At 39.1% G+C, this 25,788-nt stretch overlaps 1 protein-coding gene across 5 annotated transcripts in view; it reads left to right on the top strand.

The window, feature by feature from the left end:
- Nucleotides 1–278: 278 nt before the first annotated feature.
- LOC133541684 (AP-2 complex subunit alpha-2-like) overlaps nucleotides 279–25,788 on the top strand; it is a 45,451-nt gene continuing 19,941 nt past the window's right edge. For 2 of the 5 annotated variants that reach the window (XM_061885229.1, XM_061885228.1), the window contains exons 1-9: nucleotides 307–1,079; nucleotides 9,701–9,912; nucleotides 15,147–15,340; nucleotides 15,431–15,560; nucleotides 17,228–17,329; nucleotides 18,606–18,865; nucleotides 19,508–19,676; nucleotides 19,917–20,054; nucleotides 20,306–20,488. In XM_061885229.1, the coding sequence (XP_061741213.1) occupies nucleotides 1,013–1,079; nucleotides 9,701–9,912; nucleotides 15,147–15,340; nucleotides 15,431–15,560; nucleotides 17,228–17,329; nucleotides 18,606–18,865; nucleotides 19,508–19,676; nucleotides 19,917–20,054; nucleotides 20,306–20,488 (1,455 nt within the window). In that variant the 5' untranslated portion in view covers nucleotides 307–1,012. Of the gene's footprint in view, nucleotides 1,080–9,700; nucleotides 9,913–15,146; nucleotides 15,341–15,430; nucleotides 15,561–17,227; nucleotides 17,330–18,605; nucleotides 18,866–19,507; nucleotides 19,677–19,916; nucleotides 20,055–20,305; nucleotides 20,489–25,788 lie in introns of all 5 variants that reach the window. The other 3 variants (XM_061885226.1, XM_061885227.1, XM_061885225.1) reach the window with 3 other exon arrangements.

Genomic DNA, 25,788 nt, shown 5'->3' with positions numbered 1-25,788 from the left:
GAAAGTTTTTAGTTATTTGTATATCTTTTTTTTCCAAATAGTTGAAGAAAGACCACTACAAATGAGCAATATTTTGCACTGTTATACAATTTAATAAATCAGAAACTAATGACAGTGCTGTATTTTACTTCTTTATCTCTTTTTTTCAACCAAAAACGCTTTGCTCCGATTAAGGGGTACCTTAATTAAAAAAATGTTCACAAAAGGTTGAGAACCACTGCGATTGACAATAAACAATGAATTGATGATGGATGCATGTTGGCAGCCTACTGGACTTGGATGAGCATGCGCGTGCACGAGGGCCTCAGTGCGCGGTCCCGCGGTCGTCCTGCTGTCACGAGCTTTATCCAGGCAGCGGGGTGAAGGCTTGGAGAATTTACAACGGGTACAAATTACACCATCTCTCCTATTCCGCCCAATTTTTTTGGCGCCACACGCTAAAAGAGAGCACCGTTGTACTTTCATACCGCCGCTTGGCAACCCACCGAGACTGACGACGGCGTTGTTTCGGTCAACCTGGGATGTATTGCAGTATTTGAAGGCTATTTGCTAGCCAGCTAGCTAGCTAGCTAGCCGAACGCTGCGTGCTAACTTAACGGTGCGGTCATTTCCTCAACGTTTCTTCGCCTAACATTACCAACAATATTCAACGCATTATGTTGTTTTAACGACAGTTAACTCCCGTTGCCGTGTGTCGTGTCCGTCGCTTTTTTTGAAATCGTCGCCCGAGGAGGATTGAATGAAATAGCTTGACATCGCCTGCGGAAAGGAGACAGTTAACGGGGATAAGGTTTTATTTACCGTGCTCCTCCTTGGTCACCGCCGCTAAGACCTTGTGTAGACATACAACAATTGTAACAGCTAAGTACACCTTTTTTTGGGGGGGGGGGGGGGCGATTTACTAGTTGTGCTAAATAGCTTGCCTTTACGCTCCAAGTCCTCTCCATCGAAGAAGAAGCTGACCAGCAGCGGTTCCTTTTCCACCTTTTAGGCCGGACAGAAACCTGCAAAAATGCCGGCTGTGTCCAAAGGAGATGGAATGCGAGGATTAGCTGTTTTTATTTCGGACATCAGGAATTGTAAGTACATGTATTTTTAAATTTTTTTTGCATCCTTGTTGGGCACCTATTCACCAACGCTGATAGCAATCAGTTGTTTCCCCTTTTTTCTAGTTCTAACATGTCCATTTTACCAAAGTTCAGTTCATTCATCCATCTATCCATTTTCTACCGCTTATTCCCTTTGGGGTTGCGGGGGGCGCTGGCGCCTATCTCAGCTACAATCGGGCGGAAGGCGGGTTACACCCTGAACAAGTCGCCAGCTCATCGCAGGGCCAACACAGATAGACAGACAACATTCACACACACATTCACACACTAGGGCCAATTTAATGTTGCCAATCAACCTATCCCCAGGTGCATGTCTTTCAGTTCAGTTTCAGTTTATTTGGAACATGCATACGATACAATGTAATGCACCACACGCAATTCGAGTTGTTTCATTGCCGCATGTCCGAAAAGGAGTAGGAAGAAGCCAAGCTTTACTAACCCTACCCCTTTTTATACCTTGTCGTTCTAACATGTCCATTTAACAAAAGTTCAGTTCAGTTTCAGTTTATTTGGAACATGCATACGATACAATGTAATGTATCACACGATTCCAGTGGTTTCATTACAGCACGTCCGAAAAGGAGTAGGAAGAAGCCAAGCTTATTTAATCCTACCCCTTTTCATAGCACGGCGTTCTAACATGTCCATTTTACCAAAGTTCAGTTCAGTTTCAGTTTATTTGGAACATGCATACGATACAATGTAATGCATCACAAGCAATTTGAGTTGTTTCATTACAGCACGTCCGAAAAGAAGTAGGAAGAAGCCGAGCTTATTTAATCCTACCCCATTATACCATGGCGTTCTAACGTGTCAATTTTACCAAAGTTCAGTTTCAGTTTATTTGGAACATGCATTCGATACAATGTAATGCATCACACGCAATTCCAGTTGTTTTATTACAGCATGTCCGAAAAGGAGTAGGAAGAAGCCAAGCTTATTTAATCCTACCCCTATTAATACCATGGCGTTCTAACATGTCCATTTAACAAAAGTTCAGTTCAGTTTCAGTTTATTTGGAACATGCATACGATACAATGTAATGCATCACACGCAATTCCAGTTGTTTCATTACGGGCACGTCCGAAAAGGAGTAGGAAGAAGCCAAGCTTATTTACTCCTACCCCTTTTAATACCATGGTGTTCTAACATGTCCATTTAACAAAAGTTCAGTTCAGTTTGTTTATTTGGAACATGCATACGATACAATGTTATGTATCCCACGATTCCAGTGGTTTTATTACAGCACGTCCGAAAAGGAGTAGGAAGAAACCGAGTTTATTTAATCCTACCCGTACATCCGAAAAGGAGTAGGAAGAAGGCAAGTTTATTTAATCCTATCCCTTTTTTATAACACGGTGTTCTAACATGTCCATTTAACAAAAGTTCAGTTCAGTTTCAGTTTATTTGGAACATGCATACGATACAATGTGATGCGTCATACGCAATTCGAGTTGTTTCATTACAGCATGTCCGAAAAGGAGTAGGAAGAAGCCAAGCTTATTTAATCCTACCCGTACGTCCGAAAAGGAGTAGGAAGAAGGCAAGCTTATTTAATCCTATCCCTTTTTTATAACACGGCGTTCTAACATGTCCATTTTACCAAAGTTCAGTTCAGTTTCAGTTTATTTGGAATATGCATACGATACAATGTAATGCATCACACGCATTTCGGGTTGTTTCATTACAGCACGTCCAAAAAGAAGTGGGAAGAAGCCGAGTTTATTTAATCCTACCCCGTTTCATACCATAGCAATTTTATCCCATTTCCTCTTTCTCTGTAACAGAACCGTGAACAAATGATAAATACATAGTATACCATAGTAAGCATATAAAATATTACTTACATAAATACTTTGTCTCAATGGGGAAAAATTATTTCAAGATGTTCATCATAATTCTTGTTCTTTGTACTTTGTGAACACTTATTGTTTGAACAGTCAATTAAACTGAATCATATGGTGCTTAGTTTGATTTCTTTGGTTAATCCGTTACAAGGCAGCACGGTGGTCCAGGGGTTAGTGCATGTGCCTCACAATACAAAGACCCTGAGTAGTCCTGGGTTCAACACAAAAAGATCCCGAGCCCGGGATCTTTCTGTGTGGAGTTTGCATGTTCTCCCCGTGACTGCATGGGTTTCCTCCGGGTACTCCGGCTTCCTCCCACTTCCAAAGACATGCACCTGGGGATAGGTTGATTGGCAACACTAAATTGGCCGTAGTGTGTGTATGTTGTCTGTCTATCTGTGTTGGCCCTGTGATGAGGTGACGACTTGTCCATGGTGTATCCCGCCTTTCGCCCGAATGCAGCTAACAGAGGCTCCAGCACCCCCCGCGGCCCCAAAAGGGACAAGCGGTAGAAAATGGATGGATGGGTGGATAATCCGTTCCATAATTTAATTCGACATACTGATGTACTAAAGGTTTTAATAGTACTTTATTGATTCCTTCAGTAGGGTTCCTTCAGGAAAATTAAAATATTGCACAAGCATACAAATATTTTAAATTAGATTTAAAGTGGTGTGTACTATTTTTTTATTTAAAGTGTCAAAAAGCTTTATGTGTATTGCCCTGGCCATGTTGGCTGCAAAGCAACAATCTATTCTGATCTGTTTTGTTAGTAATTACAGTTTCCAGGAGGGATAACAGAGTTTTCAACGAGGCTTGATCAAATACAACCATGTTAACCGTTTCCATTTGGTACCCTATTACACAATGCAAGAAGTTTGATTTGTTTTTTGTTCTATCCTGTCACATGGGAGTGTCCAAAGTGTCACTCTCATGATATTTCAAAACTACAATGAAGCGAAAAACTAAAACTCGCAAAATCACATTATGCGGTGGTAACCCCTGATTTCCACAGGATGCGGAACGGCAGCAAAACATAGCCGCCACGGAAGGGCACACCCCTATGTGTGCTGGCAATTCAAGATACGAGGTCTCGCAAATCCGCGTATAATCACATGATAAACAGTACGACATGGCTCGGTTTGTAGAGCGGTCTTGACAGCAACCTGAGGGTCCCTGGTTCTATTCGCGGCTTCCGCCGTCCGAATCACGTCCGTTGTGTCCTTGGGCAAGACTCTTCACCCTTGCACCTGATGAGTCGTGGTTAGGGCCTTGCATGGCAGCTCCCGCCATCAGTGTGGGAATGTGTGTGTGAATGTGGAAATAGTGTCAAATGTAGAAAAGCACTACACAAGTATAACCCATTCACCATTAAGTAAACACTGAAGTAAAGTAGGGGTGCAACGATGGTCGAAATGTTATGGTCGACTAAACATTATATTTGTCGACAATAGTTGAAACGTCATCACTTGATTTTTTCTGGGTTGAAGCGGGTCCCCGCCGCCACTCTCAAAAACATTGCCAGTGAAAACATGTACAGTGTGAGAATACTTCCTACTATTCTTATTAAAAACATGGATACCTTGCTCATTTAGCAAAGAGGACCATGCTCTTACAGCTATACATCTGTGATGTGCGAGCATTTAAAGCGGTGGCATGATGTGTGATGTCCGGAGGGAGGATGCGGTCTCAACCTCGGTAAGAGTGTTAGCTTGTACTTTACTAGCTAGCTAAGTAAGACAAAGTAAAGTGAAAAATAACTGTTATTTTAGCCAAAGTCATGACGTCAGCTAAATGTTTCTACAAACCCCGTTTCCATATACGTTGGGAAATTGTGTTAGATATATAAACGGAATACAATGATTTGCAAATCATTTTTAACCCATATTCAATTGAATGCACTACAAAGACAAGATATTTGATGTTCAAACTTATAAACTTTTTTTTTTTTGTGCAAATAATAATTAACTTAGAATTTCATGGGTGCAACACCTGCCAAAGTAGTTGGGAAAGGGCATGTTCACCACTGTGTTATATCACCTTTTCTTTTAACAACACTCAATAAACATTTGGGAACTGAGGAAACTAGTTGTTGAAGCTTTGAAAGTGGAATTCTTTCCCATTCTTGTTTTATGTAGAGCTTCAGTCGTTGAACAGTCCCCGGACCGCTGTCATATTATACGATTCATAATGCGCAACACATTTTCGATGGGAGAAAGGTCTGGACTGCAGGCGGGCCAGGAAAGTACCCACACCCCTTTTTTTTTTTTTTACGAAGCCACGCTGTTACACGTACTGAATGTGGCTTGGCATTGTCTTGCTGAAATAAGCAGAGGCGTCCATAAAAAAAGACGGCGCTTACATGGCAGCATATGTTGTTCCAAAACCTGTATGTACCTTTCAGCATTAATGGTGCCTTCGCTGATGTGTAAGTTACCCATGCCTTGGGCACTGATGCACCTCAATACCATCACAGATGCTGGCTTTTGGACTTTGTGTCGATAACAATCTGGATGGTTCGCTTCCCTTTGGTCCGGATGACACGATGTTTCCAAATATAATTTGAAATGTGGACTCGTCAGACCACAGAACACTTTTCCACTTTGCATCAGTCCATCTTAGATGATCTCGGGCTCAGCGAAGCCGGCGGCATTTCTGGATGTTCTTGATAAATGGCTTTTGCTTTACATAGTAGAGCTTTAACTTGCACTTACAGATGTACCGACAAACTGTATTTAGCGACAGTAGTTTTCTGAAGTATTCCTGAGCCCATGTGGTGATATCCTTTAAAGATTGATGTCGATTTTTGATAGTGTGCCGTCTGAGGGATCGACGTTGGTTTCCGGCCATGCCACTTACGTGGAGTGATTTCTCCAGATTCTCTGAACCTTTTGATGATATTATGGATCGTAGATGATGAAATCCCTAAATTTCTTGCAATTGCACTTTGTGAAACGTTGTTCTTAAACTGTTTGACTATTTGCTTATGCAGTTGTGGACAAAGGGGGTGTACCTCACCCCATTCTTTCTTGTAAAATAATAATAATAATAACTTAGATTTATATCGCGCTTTTCTAAACACTCAAAGCGCTCACAGAGACGTGGGACTCAACATTCATTCACAGCTTGTGGTGGTAAGCTACATTAGTAGCCACAGCTGCCCTGGGGTAGACTGACGGAAGCGTGGCTGCCAGTTTGCGCCCACGGCCCCTCCGACCACCACCTATCATTCATTCACCAGTGTGAGCGGCACCGTGGACAAAGGGTGAAGTGTCCTGCCCAAGGACACACCGGCAGCGATTTTTTGGATTTCAATAGGTGGGAAGCGAACCTGCAACCCTTAGGTTTCTCGCCGGCCGCTCTACCCACTACACCAAAGACTGAACATTTTTTGGGAAGCTGTTTTTATACCCAATCATGGCACCCACCTGTTCCCAATTAGCCTGCACACCTGTGGGATGTTCCAAATAAGTGTTTGATGAGCATTCCTCAACTTTATCAGTATTTATTGCCACCTTTCCCAACTTCTTTGTCACATGTTGCTGGCATCAAATTCTAAGTTAATGATTATTTGCAAAAAAAAAATGTTTATCAGTTTGAACATCAAATATGTTGTCTTTATGGCATATTAGAAATGAGTATGGGTTGAAAATGATCTACAAATCATTGTATTCCGTTTATATTTACATCTAACACAATTTCCCAACTCATATGGAAACGGTGTTTGTAAATCAAAGCAACGTCCATTTGCAATGCAAGAAATAAAAGGCACAGTAACAATCAGACGCGTTGTGGACCAATGCGGATGTATCATAAGCTTAAACATATAATACTGGTATATTAGATAGCTAACATATTAAGAATTAATAAATGATACAATTTTATACAATGCGTCTATTATAGTGCTAAAACTGCCAGGAATTCGTCATTTAGTGAATATACTAGGGTGCAGCTTTTTAACTACATCATCACAAAAGTGCTTCTTTTTTTTTGTGAAAAAGTTGATTTGGTAGTTTGTTTTTATTGCTGCTATTTGAACTGTTTTTTTCCATACATAAACCAGGGTTTTTTTGTTTTTGTTTTAGCACTTTGCCTTTCCTTTCTTTTAAATGAACACCATTTTATTGACCTGACATGTAGAAAAGACAACAATCTTTTGCCTTGCAGAACTACAACTTAATTTTTTTGTAGCAAGCAACAACATAACAGTAACATCATTCCTGGCAAGTGTTACACATGGTTTAACAACTACAAACCACTCCCATGCTTCCCGGTCCTTGTTATCAGATGGTATTTTCACACAGGCCCCCATATACTGTAGCTGCTCAGGATATGCTTCTTAGATTTTTTTCTTAGACTATTTTATTTTGAAAGTAAACCGGATACTTTATTTGGTGTTTGTGCATGACTTCCAGTACATCACAATCAGATTTTAGCTAAATTGAACAAATTGGTGTCGACGACCGACATATATAGAAGCTTTGTATAAGTATATTTAGCGCGGAGATGCCGAACATCTCTGCCATGTCGGTGCCGTTCTGCATGTGGTTTGAAACGGACACCATCAATCCATATTCTTCCACTAATTCGAAGTCGGGTTGAGGGGGTAGCAGCCTAATCAGAGAAGCCCAGACTTCTTTCTGTCCAGCTCTTCCCGGGGGAGATCGAGGCATTCCCAGGCCAGCTGGGAGACATAGTCTCTCCACCGTGTCCTGGGTCTTCTCTGTGGTCTCCTACTGGTCGAACGCGTCCTAAACCCCTCCCAAGGTAGTCGTTCTGGGGGCATTCTGACTAAATGCCCGAACCACGTAATCTGGCTCCTGTCTATGTGGTGGAGCAGCGGACACATTAACTTTATTAAAACGTAAAGAGTCCTCCGTTGTGGCGATGACATTCCACTGCCGTTTCGCATCCTTTGGAACTCGGGTTAGTAGATAAAAAATAAGTAACATATTAGTTACTTATTTCACACAATATTAGACAAGGTTATTTTGTTGGTTACAACAAGGTAAGATAATGCAGTAGATTTGATTGGGAATTTAAAATGTTTATAAGTAGAGGTGCAAAAATAACTTTCAATGAATCACAAATGATATGTGGATGATTCTGAATCAATGGACAAATGTCCAAATACCGATAATTTATGTATGTTATATGAAATACTGACATATTTGAAATGCAGATCTAGTGCAGACACACACACACAAGTGGAGTGAGGAGTAGAGGAAAACCTATGCTAGTTGTGGATCTAAGCTAGCTTGAATGTGAAGGAGTTAACAAGAAAATATATACATTTTACACTTAAACAGAAGTCTAACTGGAACTGTGATACAGCAGAGAATAAGCAGCTAAAAAGAGAAATTAGCAAGGAGATTATTAAATTAGGATAGCTAATAATATCCAGATAATAGACTTGTTGAATTTAATCCATCTAGCGTTAAGCCAATCGCTTGTTTTAAATATTCTTTAAATATTGCATGGGTGAGTATAAAGTTAAGTTGCTGAAGGGCTGTAGATTTACAGCGGGAGATTAAATCCAAAAGGAATGCTGAAATTGAATGTTCTTAACTGAATACTCACTAAACCAGGTAGACAGAGAACTCTACTGGAAGAATGTTTTATATACATACCAAATCTCTTAAAGAATTTATGAACTACATTATACAGAAGCGATGGGGTCGTTGGGCTAACTAAATACATGTTGTTTAGCACACAACAAAAATTACACAATTTTGGTTAAGATCTGGATAAATTGAGCTGTTATTTACATCAATAGGGCTGTCCACCCCCACAAATTACAGTGGCAGCATTCATTTCTGTTCATAATCTTTCATGAACCAAGAAGTAGCCCATCCATGTTAACACTCCACCTATCCATCCATCCATCCATGTTCTACCGCTTGTCCCTTTCAGGGTCGCTGGGGGGGCTGGAGCCTATCTCAGCATAATCATATATGATGGGTCCAGCCCATGTCAACAACTAGCTTTATCAAGTTCTGGTCATTGTGCTTTACAACATGCACACAATGACTTATTGTTTAGACTGAAGTAAACTTCAAAGTAAAAGCATGTAATATTGTACATTCCGTTTTGCATCATATTAATAAATATTATTATATGTTGTCCACCTTGTACTTTTTCTGTCATTGCCTGAAATAAATGAAAAATGAAATGATTGGTAGTGTTGACACCACTTTCTCATTTGCATAATTGATCCATGACCCATGTGCATGTAATTGTAATTGGATGCTGAGGAGACAAACTGTGAGTAAAAACCATGAAAAATTAATATTTACAAATATGAATTTACTTTTTTCTGCTGTCTCTTTTTATATATATTTTTTCAAATGTCACAAACAATATTACACCACAAGAGTAAGAAAACAAATAACTGGGCAGCACGGCCTAGTCTTAAATAAATGTTTTTTTTTAATACTATTAAACAATTAACACTTATTAACACATTTGGACACAATCAAAAGTACCAAAAATTGTTACCCGTAAGGTATGGGGAAATGGTACTGTATCGATTGAAGTGTGAAAGGTACACATCCCTATTGTTAAGTGAGGGCGAACAAATAGCGCAAAGGGTATTTGTTTTAGCCCTCTGTGTATGTTTTCGAAAAGTGGCATCAAATGTAGCATGATTAATTGGTTTGAAAGTATCCTGTTGAATTGGCCTAAGCCACAATGCTACAATATTATTGATTATTTACACTCTACCACTGTCTTTCCCCATGGCAGGTAAAAGCAAGGAAGCGGAGATCAAACGGATCAATAAGGAGCTGGCCAACATTCGCTCCAAATTTAAAGGGGACAAGGCTCTTGATGGCTACAGCAAGAAGAAATATGTCTGCAAGTTGCTGTTTATCTTTTTGCTTGGCCATGATATTGACTTTGGACACATGGAGGCGGTCAACCTGCTGAGTTCCAACAAGTACACAGAAAAGCAGATTGTAAGTTATCGTAAAGGTCTTTGTTTTAGTAGCACAGCGAAGCATCTAAGGTCAAACACATCCTATGCCGGCATTCTGGTTGACAGACACATTTTGTCTATGGGAAATCATGTAAAAGCGATTTTTTAAATTTGTTTTTAAGTGTTTTTTTAATCTGTTAGGTCATTATTTACTGTATAGGTAAGAGCATTTTAACATTCTTAACACTTGAAGTGTAAAAAGTGCATATACTTGATGCAGCTGAGTTTCTGAGGTGTATTCTGTTCTTTTATTGTTAAAATGTTCAACTTATTGACACTAAAGCCTTATTGTGCTGAACAGTCAGGACAGAGCATACCACATTCCCAGGTGGGGATAAAGTCCATCTCTGGCTCTATGGTTTTCATCACTTTTGTTTGCCATCACTCAGTATGTTTCACAAAAACTTACTCAATTTATGTATGTATTGGTTTGAAACCAGCTTTAAAACACAGGTAAACAAAGTAATTATATTTAAAAATCTGATTAGTATACAATGGAACCTCCATTAACATACGTAATTGTTTCTTGTACATGATTTGTAAACTGAAAAGTTTGTATTCGTTCAGTGAAGCAGTGTTCTCAAAAAAAAGTATGTAAACATAGATAAATGGTTCTAGCCTTAACAAAAGTCCCAATTGTAGTACAAAAAATACACACTTTTGAGACAGTATAAAGTTTATGTATTCTGTGTGCGTGTGCGTAAATATATATATATATATATATATATATATATATATATATATATATATATAATCTCAAACATAATGGAATAATGGATCAACAATATCTTACCAGTATCATCCAAACAACACGACATCAGCAGAAAGCTGCACTGTCAACACGCGCACACACACTAAAGGCCCCTTTTTGGTGCTTTTAAAAACATCTAACAATGTTGCTGCACTTAAAAAAGTCAAATAAATTTTACCTTATGTAGGCAAATATTGGTGGCATGCAAGCGAAAAGAGATGAATAATAATGATTAACGTAGAGAGGGAGCAAAAATATCGGGAGGAGGTGTCGGGGGAGGAGCAGTAGTGCTTCTCCAAGCCAAAAGAAAGTCATTATCTTCCGGGGTTCACTCTCATCTATTCCTGTTGTGTTGATCCCACTTAACCAACTTGAGTAGGACTCTTGGTCCTCGCTACACCATCAATCTGTCCAGCGTGACTTGTTTTTGACAGCGCTTTAAAATGTGTCTGTAATGACCCATTGTATTGTCGTTATTGGCCTTACTCCTCATAAATACAGGTAGTCCTTTTTAGTCCACAGCAAATCTGTCTTTCTTTCCAGGCTTGTTTGTTGGCTTTTTGGACCATATTCAGTTGGCAAAATAGAACAAATTTGGTGAATGGCGAAAGCAGTAACACTTGCTGCAGAACTGAGTGACCAGCGTGTGTTGTCCTGTGCAGCAAGTGACGCCTCCGGCAACAATGATGAGCCCAATGTTTGTCTACAGGCAGATTGAAATGAATAACAGAATAACGTTCGCGCACAGAGGTCTATTTGGGCCGATCCAAACGTTTACAATTAGAGGGGTTCGTAAATCCAGGTTCCACTGTACCTAGATTATGTGATTTGAGTCCAGTTCTCTATGCATGTATACTCTTTGATCAAGGTATCATCTGAGCAAACTTTCCACAAATGCGCCTGTCTCTCTGAATGATGATTTTACTTAAAAACGTCAAATTTACAAGCAAAGAAGACAAAGCCAGAGAGATGGGGAGTGATTACACCCACAAGCAGACCAATTAAATAAATATACTGAAGCTGAAGTAAGAAATTGTTTTAAGAACTAACATGTTTAATAGTTGGCGAATTGCTTACGAAGAAGACCCTTTAAATCCGGCTCAGCACATCCCCGTGGGTAAGAAACATATCCGATAGGCATATTTTAACATCACAACTTTTTTTCTTCAAAATGGAATTAAAACGGAGTTAAATATGCCTGAGTTTCTTTAGTCAGTCACAAGTAGAAAACAATCATAACAGTACGAGATAACATGAAAAGTATTGTCTGTATCTTAATGACAATATTTCAGCAAGTGCGGAAAAACAGTCACAGCCAACTTCGGTAATCTTACTTTAGTTAGTGACATAAGAATGAAATTAGAGAGCGACCGATTATTGGCTGGGTGGATTATCAGCGCCGATATCTGTCTTTTTATTGGTATCGTTTTTGTTTTTGTTTTTTTCACACTACATCAGCAAACACAATATATACACATAATGTGGAGTGAACTGAATTATAATTATTTAGTGTTTTTACTTTAGCGACTCAAAGCGTTTAATATTTAGAAACCCAATATTTACATTTATGCTGCATTTACCCCAGTGTGGCACTGGGAGAAATGTAGGTGAAGTGAAAGATGAAATCGAACCAGGAACCCTCAAGTTGCTGGTTGTCCACTATACCAAGTTAGCCACGCTTCGCCCAGTATTTACTATTAAAAAAATATAGTGAATTAGATAGAAACAACCTCTTCTCAACCACTAGCCCTTTTTCCCTGCATGAAAAAAAGTTCCTTTTTTGCTGAAACCCACTCGGAGCATGGACTCATTGAAAAAACGTCGCGGGTTTCATGTTCCCTGATTCAATCAAATAACAAAGCGACAGAGATGGATGGACATGAAGATGACAGAAAAGATATGTCTGCCCAAAAGCCAAACATTGTGTAAATAGCTTGACAAATAGAATACTTATTTTATGAGAAGAGCAGACAAGCTTACACATAATCCTCTTTCTGTAACATCAGGGAAAGCATTTATGTCAAAAAAATCTTTTTACGTACAATTATGCAGTGTTAAATATGTGCTTTCTAACAAAATTAATAGCAATAATGATGATGATATATGTTTCTCAAATAAACTGTCATTAAAATTTAGGTGAAAATAAATGCAGCATGGTCTTTTGCTCTAAATAAGTTTTTCTATGACTTTAGTTCCAGACTGTTTTTGTTTGTTTGATATTGTCATTACTGCCCAAAGTGACTGGAAATGTGTATTAGAACTGAGTTACGTAGCGGCTCATATGGACCACAGCTGAAAAACAGATATGTTTTGGAGGCCCAACAATGAACCTATGGTGAAGAAATACTGCACTACAGCACGGTGGAGGCACATAGCATTTGGCCAAGGGTCGGATTAGAGAGTGCATGTAAACAAGTTCACGGTCTTCACATACACTTGTGAAAATAGAAAAAATATGTATTTAGTGAATCAGACTGATTCAGTGCATAGTGGTATACACTAAAGAAAAAGCATACTTGTGGAGAATCCTTTTGGTGTTTGTTCTCTTAGACGGAAATATTGATGTCGTGTGGTGACAGTTCAAACTCAACTTTTAAGGCCTATTTTTCATCTTCGGAATTGTACAGCCAAAGGGCTTTGAACTTAAGACATATTTTAAAATATAAGTAAGTGTGCAGTTGTGCATCATCTGGGGCACAACTCAATTTGATTTAATTGCTCAACAATTATAATAATTATTTTAATTATCGCAATTGATGCATTTTATTCCCCATATAGGATTTCTTTTGTACAATATACACATCTCATTATCCATAAATAAACACATGTAAATATTAGTGCTGTCAGTTAAAAGATAATATTTTTTTTGTTAGAATAATCACACTTTCGAATGTAGATTAATTATGAGTAAGGTTATTAGGTTATTTGCTTGCATAATTTAAAGCAACTTAAAAAAGACCCCGAATGATTTAATTGAATTCACGTCATTTATTTGCTCAAAGCATGGTAACAGTAATATCTGAAGTCCCTTTAGGGTGTATTTTGTAGTGAAATGTACCAGCCAGCACACCAGTCAAAGTTCCCATACTCCTCTTTGCATTGACATATGTCTTGACTAACCGTTAAGCAACCCACGCAGCCTTTCAGGTAACCACGGTTATAAAAGATTTTAAAGGGCACTTGCAATGTTTTTGTGGCACAGCCAAATTAAGTGATGTTTCCTTGTCTAGCCATGATTAAGTTCAGCTCTTATAACACTTCCCTTTTCTTTTTAATTACCGCTTGGGATGATTGAGGCTAACAAGCTATACAGTCGACAACAGTTGGTTGCTCATGTGAGTTGACATCATTTCACACGCTCAACCTTGATGAGCCATTAAACAGGGTTGTCGAAACTGTGGCCCAAGGGCCAATTCCTTAAAGTTGGCAGGTCTGGATATCTGAATTGTATGAGACCCAACTTCCACGGAACTGTGACGAGCAGGTCCAAAACTACACCACATTCCTTGAGTTCCCACAGGGTTCCACACAAATCCACTTGGCCCAATTCACATGTGCAACTCAATAGAGATTATAAGAAAATGTGCTAGTTGAGCTGTACATTCTAAAGAAAAGGTTATTTTGTGTCACGAAGTCTACGTTTAATCACCCATTGTGCCATTTATAATTTTTATCTGCAAAGCACAAGTAGTTATGTCTATTCCTTGTCTTCAAATGTTCCCTTCTTTTGATAACTCTTGCAAGAAAAAGTGCTTAACCACATATGACCTTTTTATTGTGATTTTAAGATTTGAATAACTATTAATGTTAGTCAATTGGAAAACAATCTCTGATTGTGTAAATTTAAATGTATGCCTCTAATTTTCAATAGGATTAAAGTCTGTAGATTGGGTATGCCATTTGAGGATTATGATGTGATAATTTGCTTCTTCTTGATACAGTCCCTTTTTGCCTTGGGTGTGTTTTTTTGTCTGTTGTCATGCCCGGAGACCCATTTGTAAACCTTGGCTTACTCTACGGTACATGGTCCTGTCCATCTGCCTGATAATGCAGTGAAGTCTACCATTTCCATAAACAGAGATACAGCTTTCATATTAGAAGGCATTACACTAATAATCTCATTTACTTAAAGCAATTCCTCCAGATAGAAAAAGCAGATAATAAATTGTGACCCACTGACAAACTTACATAGACACAAATTAAAAATGCCATTTAAATTAGACATTTGCGATAAGGCTAGATAATTTTGGGTAAAAGAAAGAACAAGTTAAAGACTTGTTTGACATGAAATATATCTTTAAATCAGGTATGTTTGGGTCTGGCACTGTGTATTAAAAACAAATAGTATGACTTTATTGGGATTGCAGAGAGTGCATAATAGGAACATGTTTGATTGGGTCATTTTGTGTTGAGCAATGGTACTGTTTATCTTTCCTATCTCATCCTTCCCTCTCATTCTCCAGGGCTATCTCTTCATCTCAGTGCTGGTCAACAGCAACAGTGAGCTCATCCGTCTGATTAACAACGCCATCAAAAATGACCTGTCCAGCCGCAACCCCACTTTCATGTGCCTGGCTCTTCACTGCATTGCCAACGTTGGCAGCCGTGAGATGGCGGAGGCCTTCGCCAGTGAAATCCCGCGCATCTTGGTTGCTGGGTAAGTGGGAGACATCTGATTTTGTTTTTTATGGTGGTTTTGTCATTTTGCCGCCTTGAGGCTACACTTAACTTCAACGTTGTTCCCTAGTGATACCATGGATAGTGTGAAGCAGTCAGCTGCCCTCTGTCTGCTGCGCCTCTATAAGACATCCCCTGATTTGGTGCTGATGGGGGAGTGGACATCCCGCGTGGTGCACCTTCTCAATGACCAACATATGGTAAGAATTGGGTTTAATTGGATTTTAAATTAAAAGATTTTAAAATATTGATTGCATAATAATAGACTAATTTGTTTGCTAGGAAATAACACTTCTAGACCCGTAAGGACCAGATGAGTCGCCCGCTGGCCTGTTCTAAAAATAGCTCAAATAGCAGCACTTACCAGTGAGCTGCCTCAATTTTTTTTTTATTTGATTTATTTACTAGAAAGCTGGTCTCGCTTTGCTCGACATTTTTAATTCTAAGAGAGACAAAACTCAAAAAGAATTTGTAAATCCAAGAAAATATTTTAAAGACTTGGTCTTCACTTGTTTGAATAAATTCATTTATTTTTTTTACTTTGCTTCTTATAACTTACAGAAAGACAATTTTAAAGAGAAAAAATACAACCGTAAAAATGATTTTTAAACACATATACCTTTTTACTTTTTAAATTCCTTCCTCTTCTTTCCTGCCAATTTCAATCAATGTTCAAGAAAATTATTTTTTTTTTTATTGGAAAGAATAATAAATACATTTTAATTTGAATCTTCATTTTTAGCTTCTCTTTTTTCGACGAAGAATATTTGTGAAATCTTTCTTTAAACTTGTTATGATTAAAATTCCCCCAAAAATATTCCGGCAAATCTAGAAAATCTTTAGAATCAAATTTAATTCTTACTTCAAAGTCTTTTGAATTTCTTTTAAAATATTTGTTCTGGAAAATATAGAAGAAATAATGATATATCTTTGTTAGAAATATTGCTTTGTCCAATTTGTTATATATTCTAACAAAATGCAGATTGGATTTTAACCTATTTAAAACATGTCTTCAAAATTCTAAAATTAATCTTAATCAGGAAAAATTACTACTGATGTTCCATAAGGGACGGCGTGGCGCAGTGGGAGAGTGGCCGTGCGCAACCCGAGGGTCCCTGGTTCAAATCCCACCTAGTACCAACCTCGTCACGTCCGTTGTGTCCTGAGCAAGACACTTCACCCTTGCTCCTGATGGGTGCTGGTTGGTGCCTTGCATGGCAGCTCCCTCCATCTGTGTGTGAATGTGTGTGTGAATTGGTAAATGTGGAAGTAGTGTCAAAGCGCTTTGAGTACCTTGAAGGTAGAAAAGCGCTATACAAGTAAAACCCATTTATTTATTTTATTTAGACTGATACGTTGAGTGTTCTAATGATACATAAGCAATATAATACATATGTGCATAAGCTAAATCCTCATACAATGCAATGATGGAAGTGTGCCCCAAGCAAATATGGCTCTGTATTTTTCTAAAGGGCACATTGCAGTCCTTGGGCAATGAACTGGCCCCCCGCCAGTAAGCAGACCTAATAATATTACTCATTTTGTGGGACAGTAATTTTTACAGGCTTTTTATCCGCTGCCACTTTTTATATGAGTCTAAGTAAAGTTGATCACCACCGGCATTCGCTCCCCTGCATATTCATTGATTTATTTTCTTTGCTTTAAACTGGGAATGGTAAGTGTTTGATTGTGCTCTCTGCAAGGCAAAAAGTGTGCCTGTAACTATAAGGACATTGTAAATCTAATTGAAATAAACAGTTTATATCAATTATTTTCTATTTCTATTGATAAAGGATTTTTGTCAATTATCTGCTGCACTGAGGTATCACTGAGGATTAACACTTATTCACCCTTTTTTTTTTTATAGGGAGTGGTGACTGCAGCCATCTCACTTATCACTTGTTTGAGCCAGAAGAATCCAGATGAGTTCAAGACCTGTGTTTCCTTGGCGGTGTCTCGACTCAGCAGAGTAAGTCGCACTTGAACTGAATGCATTGTATTTACTGTCATGCAGAACATGCTACTAATAACATGCAATGTTGTTCATGAATCCAGGCACGTTTAGATTTGAGCACACATGTTGGAGATGCTGGCCCCTTCCCTGTCGTTTGCCCCATGTACATGGCCAAAACATGCGTCGGTTGAGGTGGGCGGGGTTGGGGGCGAGTGTATAATATAGCCAAGAGTCATGGATGCATTGGAATTCTGGGTAAATCTTATGTTGCGTTTATAATGTGTTACAGAGCCAATGTTCTCCAGAAATGTGTTTGTTATTCTTGTTTGGTTAGGGTTCACAGAGTGTGGCGCATATTAGTAAGAGTTTTAAAGTTGTTTATATCACAACCATCAGTGTAAACGGTATGGCTGTTGACCAAGTATGCATTGCAATCTCGTATGAGAAGCTGCGAAATCCATGTGTCCTACTGGCACGCAGATAGCATGGTGCAAAGATGGGCGCAATGACATGTTGTAGAGCAGTGGTCCTCAACCACCGGGCCGCGGCCGTAGAATAATTTTTTATAAAAAAATGTTTTAACACACTCAATTTTTTACTGCATGCCATTGGTATGCGCGGGGGTGAGAAGAGGTTTTAAAATTATTAGCGCCTGCTTACTTTTACCGCATGCCTTGAATAAGCGCAGGAGTGAGAAGAGGTTTTAAATGAATTAGCGCCCCGGCGGCTACTCAAGGAAATACGGTAATTGAAAGTGATGATTTGGGGCACACCCCGGACAAGTCGGCACCTCATCGCAGGGCCAACACAGATAGACAGACAACATTCACACTCACATTCACACACTAGGGCCAATTTAGTGTTGCCAATCAACCTATCCCCTGTTGTTTAAATGTGCTATGTAAATAAAGTGGATTGGATTGGATTGGAAATACATTATTATTGTACAAAGTTCAGAATATAAATCTATTGTTCACGTGACAAAACATTGACTTGTTCAATGTTTGTCTAACTTGATAACTTCCTTGACAGTGTAATGCAGCCGTTTATGTTCCACTTTATTTGCTGAAGGTTTTCCTTTGCCCCCCGCGACCCCAGGGGGGAATAAGCGGTGGGAAATGGATGGATGGGTGTGAATGTGAGTGTGAATGTTGTCTGTGTATCTGTGTTGGCCCTGCGATGAGGTAAGCGTGAATATGGCCTTAAAAATAAGAATCCTGATTCAAATGTGATTTTTTTTGTTTTTATATTACCACCCCTATTTCTCTAACATGTAATAATGGTTACTTAGATTGTGTCATCAGCCTCCACCGACCTGCAGGACTACACCTACTACTTTGTTCCAGCACCATGGCTCTCTTGTAAGCTTCTGCGTCTTCTGCAATGCTATCCTCCACCTGAAGATGGAGCTGTAAAGGGCCGTCTGGTGGAGTGTCTAGAAACCATCCTCAACAAGGCCCAGGAACCACCCAAGTCAAAGAAGGTGCAGCATTCTAATGCTAAGAATGCAATCCTTTTTGAGGCTATTTCTCTGATCATCCACTATGACAGGTAAGTGTTTAGGGTATGAACTTTATTTTTAGTGCAAGAAAATACACAGAAAACATACATAACCACTACAGGATACAATTTTGAATTTTTGTGCAGTAGAACCCATTTATGTCGACTGCCCTCGAACTGTCTGACAAACGGTTGTCGACTTAACCGAAACTAGCTTTAAAATGAATGGCCGTTGATAAAGGCTTTTTAACCTACACACATTTTTTTTTCATTTGTGCATATTTTATTTAGATTCTTGTGATTTCATAAATGTTATACTCTTATTTAACTGAGCTGCTGCATGTCACAAAGCTTTTGTACATGCAAAAATCTTTCTTCCAGTAGCTAACATCCTAAAGTTGCTGTGGAAAAATAAAAGGTATTATTTAGAAGTTTTTTTTAAAGTGAAGGTGCTTTGATTTTTCAAAGAAATTATACCTCTGGGCCTCATTTTTTGTAAACAAAAGAAGTCATCCACGTGTGTCGACACCAACTTCAGCAGGCACTTTTTAGTAATAAGAAAAAACTGGACTGTCACTTGTTCAGTTAGTGGACATAGACGGGTTGTCGACATAAATGTGTCTGACTAAAGCAGGTTCCACTGTAACTGTGTTTTTCTGAAATGTTCTTTCCACGGTATGTTGTCCTGCACAGTGAGCCCAATCTGCTTGTGCGAGCCTGTAATCAACTGGGCCAGTTCCTGCAGCACAGAGAGACTAACCTGCGCTACCTGGCTCTGGAAAGCATGTGTACTTTGGCCAGTTCTGAGTTTTCACATGAAGCAGTCAAGACGCACATTGAGACGGTCATAAATGCCCTAAAGGTGATGCATTGCACTTGAATATAGGATCAAATTAGAGTTTTATAGTGTATCAATAACATTCTGATTTAAATCCACACTATATTTAATGACCCGTTTCCATTTTCCAACAAATCACAACCTGTTTGGAAAACCATACAATACATCTGACACACTACGTACCTAATATTTCCGTTTGATAGATTTATCTCTACCGTTTCCCCATCTTTTGGTTTCTAACAAATTCTTTTTTGGTGTCTGCAGACGGAGAGAGATGTTAGTGTTCGACAGAGAGCGGCAGATCTGTTGTATGCCATGTGCGATCGCAGCAATGCCAAACAGATCGTAGCTGAGATGCTCAGTTACCTAGAGACAGCAGACTACTCCATCAGAGAGGAGATGGTGCGTAAAACCGCTCAAATAAGAATGGGCTATTATCTTTGTAGTTACTGTACACTCAAGTGATTAAACTAAATTAGGTTAGATCTACTGCCACATGAGATTTCTAGATAATTTCTCTTCAGTGCCAAATATTTAAGGCAATTCAGCCTGAACAATAGCATTTAAATAGATTGATTTACTAAAAACAAATCTATTTGATTCAAGAATTATGTCAACACAATCTAATAACTGAGCTTTTTGTTGTCTACCAGGTGCTCAAAGTAGCCATACTGGCTGAGAAGTATGCTGTTGATTACTCGTGGTACGTTGACACCATTCTCAACCTCATCCGTATTGCTGGCGACTATGTCAGTGAAGAGGTCTGGTACCGTGTCATCCAGATTGTCATTAACCGCGATGATGTCCAAGGCTATGCTGCTAAGACGGTCTTTGAGGTACGTTACTTTGATTGCAACTTTACACAATACAGGTGGTTCTTTATCACTGTGGCTTACTGTAGCGACCTGGCAGTTGTGTAGCATTAAGAGTTTTGTTATTTCTGACTGCCGTAAACATAACATGTCCTGCCTTTGTGTGCTTGGGTGCGCGACGAGTAGGACAGTTGAGTTTGCTGATGTTTTAATGTGGTTGCAGCCGATAGTAGCCTGTTTCTGAGTATGTTGATATGTTTTGTTGTATTTTTAAATTCATCATTGACACTTATCACAAAGTTATGTAAAAAATAGGGTTGTCAAAGTTAACGCAATAATTACTATTAAATGCTCATTTCCTTTTAACTCAGGGGTCTCAAACTAATTTTAGCTCAGATGCTGCATGGAGGAAAATCCATTTCCACGTGAGCTGGATTGGTAAAATCTTGGCATTATAACTTAAAAATAAAGACAACTTCAGATTGTTTGCTTTGTTTTACTTTGGCCAAAAATAAAATAAATATATTGTCTCAGCATATTTACAAAGCCATTAAACTTTAAGCACTTTTGGTTGAGCATTCTCATGTTAGCAGTTCACCATTAAAGATGTGTTTGGAAAAGCAACTGTTTCCTCAAACCGTCGCATTGGAGACATCCACAATTGCCACAACACATTAATTTATCATCATTCAAATATTACACATATAATATACAGACAAAACAATGTTCAAAATGACACCATAGCTGAAATCAAGGTAACATAACTAAAAACTTAACCATGTAAACATGGTGGACTTAATTATAAAATAAAATGGAACAAACAACCAACATAGAAACCCATCTTTACAATGTAGGGGGGCGGGTGTACATTGTTAAAGTTGTTTATAGGCCGTATAAACCCTCAGTGTGACCTGCATGGCTTTTGATCAAGTATGCATTGCATTCACTTATGTGTGTGTAAAAGACGCATATATTTTGTGACTGGGCCGACACGCTGTTTGTATGGAGGAAAAGCGGACGTGACGACAAGTTGTAGAGGACGCTAAAGGCAGTGCCTTTAAGGCACGCTCCCAATATAGTTCTCCAGGTGGAAATTGGGAGAAATTCGGGAGAATGGTTGCCCCTGGAGACTTTCCGGAAGGGCTCTGAAATTTGGGAGTCTCCCGGGAAAATCGGGAGGGTTGGCAAGTATGCAAGCCACAAGCAGGAAGTTGTATTGGACGCTGTCCCTCCTGCCTGCACTGACGGATTTTTTTCTAACGTACAGCAAATCGTTACTATACAACACGTCAGTCTGGCTCATGCAGAGCTTGTGAGAGAGTACAAATCAAAAACATGGACTGTAAAAAGAGCAAGGACGGCACTGAAATGGCGAGAGTTTTCAAAAAGTAAAGCGTGGCAGTATGACTTAGCAACTATGTGCCAACTTTAACAACTTTCTAATCAAAACGAGCTTATGGGATGAAAAGGAAACTCCAGATGTTCGGCAATGAGCCGAGAACTTCTGAGTGAGCTGAGCGGTAGGATTGTTCATTGAGTTAACATTATTAGGGTTACTGTCATGAAAAATATGTGAAGACCTACTTTAATGAGATATCCTGAGATAAACAATTAGGCTCCAGCGACCCCCGCGATCCCAAAAAAGACAAGCGGTAGGAAATGAATGGATTCAGTTCTACATTCTTGAAACTGACTTGAATAGAAGCTTTGTAAAAAGGATGAGTGCTTTAGAGGGGACCTGAAATGTTTTCATGTACCGTATTTTCCGCACTAAGGTGCACCGGATAATAAGGTGCACCTTCAATGAATGGCCTATTTCAATATTTTGTTCATATATAAGGCGCACCGCATTATAAGGCGCATAGAATAGATGCTACAGTAGAGGCTGGGGTTACGTTATGCACCCTTTAGATGGAGCTGCGCTAAAGGGAATGTCAACGGGGACGGCGTGGCGCAGTGGGAGAGTGGCCGTTCGCTACCCGACGGTCACTGGTTCAAATCCCACCTAGAACCAACCTCGTCACGTCCGTTGTGTCCTGAGCAAGACACTTCCCCCTTGCTCCTGATGGGTGCTGGTTGGCGCCTTGCATGGCAGCTCCCTCCATCAGTGTGTGAATGTGTGTGTGAATGGGTAAATGTGGAAGTAGTGTAAAAGCGCTTTGAGTACCTTGAAGGTAGAAAAGCGCTATACAAGTACAACCCATTTATCATTTACTTATAACAAAACAGTCAGATAGGTCAGTCAAACTTAATTAATAGATTACAAACCAGCGTTCTGACAACTCCGTTCAATCCCAAAATGAATAAACAGCTGTTTTGTTATTTTTTTCCCTGATTCAATAAAAACGTAAAAAAAAGTCTGATACTGTTACGGTAAATCAAACGTTAGTGCAATGACAATATAGTAACACTCGAAATAGTGCAAAGCAATAATATATCAATAACTCAACGTTGCTCAAACGATAATGTCACACAACACAACACACAAAATAGACATGTAAAGCTCACTTTATTAAGTTATTCCTCATCCACGAATCCCTGAAATTCTTCTTCTTCAGTGTTCGAATCAAACAGTTGGGCGAATACAGCATCCAAAATTCCTGGCTACGTCTCGTCGAAGTCGTCATTAAACGAGTCAGTGTCGCTGCTGTTAATGTTAATCTCTCGCTGCTGCTCTATTCCCGTGTTCTACTGTGTGACTGATCGCCTTGAGTTTAAACTCGGCACGCCTCCCGCAGTCATATATCCCAGCATGCACCAAGCGCTTCTTCTACAAGGGAAAATAAGGTAGGCGGCTGCTTACTGTAGAAGAAGCACACTTCTTCTTCTACGGGGGAAATTAGGTAGACTGCTGATATCGTAGTTGCAAGACCTCTTGTGGCATGTTTAATTTGGACACTGAAGAAGAAGAATTTGAGGGATTCATGGATGAGGGATAACTTAATAAAGTGGGCTTTACCTGTTTATTTTGTGTGTTGTGTTGTGTGACATTAACGTTTGAGCAATGTTGAGTAATTGATATATTGTTATTGCTTTGCACTATTTCGAGACATCTTTAATGGAGTCAGTGTCGCTGCTGCTGTCTAGCAGTTCAGTGACAATTCCTGCTTTCCTGAAATCATGTCTTTCAATAGGAGCCATTTTGGGGTCTTTACATAACACAAATGGAAATGAAACGGCACAGCCATATATCCCAGCATGCACCTTGTGCTTCTTCTCCTATGGAGGAAAATGAAATCGGTGGCTGCTTACCGTAGTTGTGAGACATGTTGTTGCTCAATATTGGTCCATATATAAAGCGCACCGGATTATAAGGCGCACTGTCAGCTTTTGAGAAAATTTTAGGTTTTTAGATGCGCCTTATAGTGCGGAAAGTATTTTGCTCATCATTCACAATACCTATGTAAAACAAGCACACGTTTGTTTTTTTTATATACTCTAACTTGTTTTCAAAAGTCAGCCAACAATGGACCCAATAGAAGTCACTCTATTCAGCTTATAAAGCGCTCTAAAAAGTTCACAAATTCACTAAAAAGATCACTAAACATAAGTGGAGTATTGTTGACACTTTTTAATGTTTTTTTTTAATGGGTTATATGGGCGCAATAGACACAATGACTTCATGACTCCCCCTATATAGATGGATAGATAGATACTCAATGATCCCGACGGAAATTCAAGACATCCAGTAGCATAATGCAAGTCATTAGTTACAATAAACTGTAAAAATATGACCGCTGTATCCCTTACCCTCCCTTCCGCGTATAATAAACCCGAAACCAGATTTAAAAGGTCTCTTATATGATTCAGAGTAAACAAATTACAAACTTTAATGTGTGCAATTGAACATAAAAATAGAGTCATCCTTCTATAAAGAAATGTACATAACCTGTGCAGGAAAGGAAATATGTGCAATTTAAAAGAGACCTCTAAACAGTTAAGGAACCTCAGACCTTGTGTTGTAACGATACCAAGATTTTGGTTTCGGTACCGGAACGAAACATATTTCTATTCTTTTCGGTACTTTTCTTAATAAATTATTGGCTGTATTATAACTAAAAATATTTAGGTACATCAAACATATGTTTCTTATTGCAGTTAAGTCCCTAAATAAAATAGTGTACATACTAGACAACTTGTCTTTTAGTAGTAAGTAAGCAAAGAAAGGCTCCCAATTAGTCTGCTGACATATTCAGTAACATATTGTGTCATTTATCATTCTATTATTTTGTCAACATTATTAAGGACAAGTGGTAGAACATTAATTATTAATCTACTTGTTCATTTACTGTTAATATCTGCTTAGTTTCTCTTAACATGTTCTATCTACACTTTTGTTAAAATGTAATAACCTACTCAGTGGCCTAGTGGTTAGAGTGTCCGCCCTGAGATCGGCAGGTTGTGAGTTCAAACCCTGGCCGAGTCATACCAAAGACTATAAAAATGGGAGCCATTGCCTCCCTGCTTAGCACTCAGCAACAAGGGTTGGAATTGGGGGTTAAATCACCATAAATGATTCCCAGCCGCGGCACCGCTGCTGCCCACTGTTTCCCTCTCTTCCCAGTGGGTGATCAAGGGGATGGGTCAAATGCAGAGGACAAATTTCACCACACCTAGTGTGTGTGACAATCATTGGTACTTTAACTTTAATCACTTATTCTTCTGTTGTTTGATACGTTACATTAGTTTTGGATGATACCACAAATTCAATCCAATACCAAGTAGTTACAGGGTCATACATTGGTCATATTTAAAGTCCTCGTGTGTCCAGGGACATATTTCCTGAGTTTATAAACATAATATAAACTTTACGAAAGAAGATGTTGTGATGGCAAAAGTATTGACGTAATCATAGTAGTATCGACTAGATACGCGCCTGTACTTGTTCATATCATTACAGCGGATGTTAGGTATAGATCCACCAATGGCTTTTCTTTTTATAATTTGATGCCGTTGAGCTACGGTGTGCTGTGAAGCGTGTTTAGCTATTCCTCGTCCTGCAGAGATGATACTTGTAAGAAACTCACTTTATTTGTCGCCATGATGGATGGACGTTAGTCGTTAGCTAGCTAGGCATGTCTTAAAGCACATCTTCCTTAGGGCGTTTCAGTGTTATAACTTCACCTTTATAGTTAGTTTTTAAGTCAAAATGCGTCCATTCTCTCTTTTCTGTCTACACACTGTCTGCTTGTAAGTATTCTGTGATTGTGTGCCGCCGAACGCGATCCTCTACTCGTAATCCATCAATGTCATGACGTGACTTCGATGCGGGCGCAGGGGCGTTTCAAGGACGGTATAGTACCGAAAATAATGAACTAGTATCG

This window comes from Nerophis ophidion, linkage group LG23 (assembly GCF_033978795.1).
Source record: "Nerophis ophidion isolate RoL-2023_Sa linkage group LG23, RoL_Noph_v1.0, whole genome shotgun sequence".
NCBI classification, from domain to species: Eukaryota; Metazoa; Chordata; class Actinopteri; order Syngnathiformes; family Syngnathidae; genus Nerophis; species Nerophis ophidion.
The sequence above is the reverse complement of the archived record's forward strand: the minus strand, read 5'-3'. Positions and strand labels throughout refer to the sequence as shown.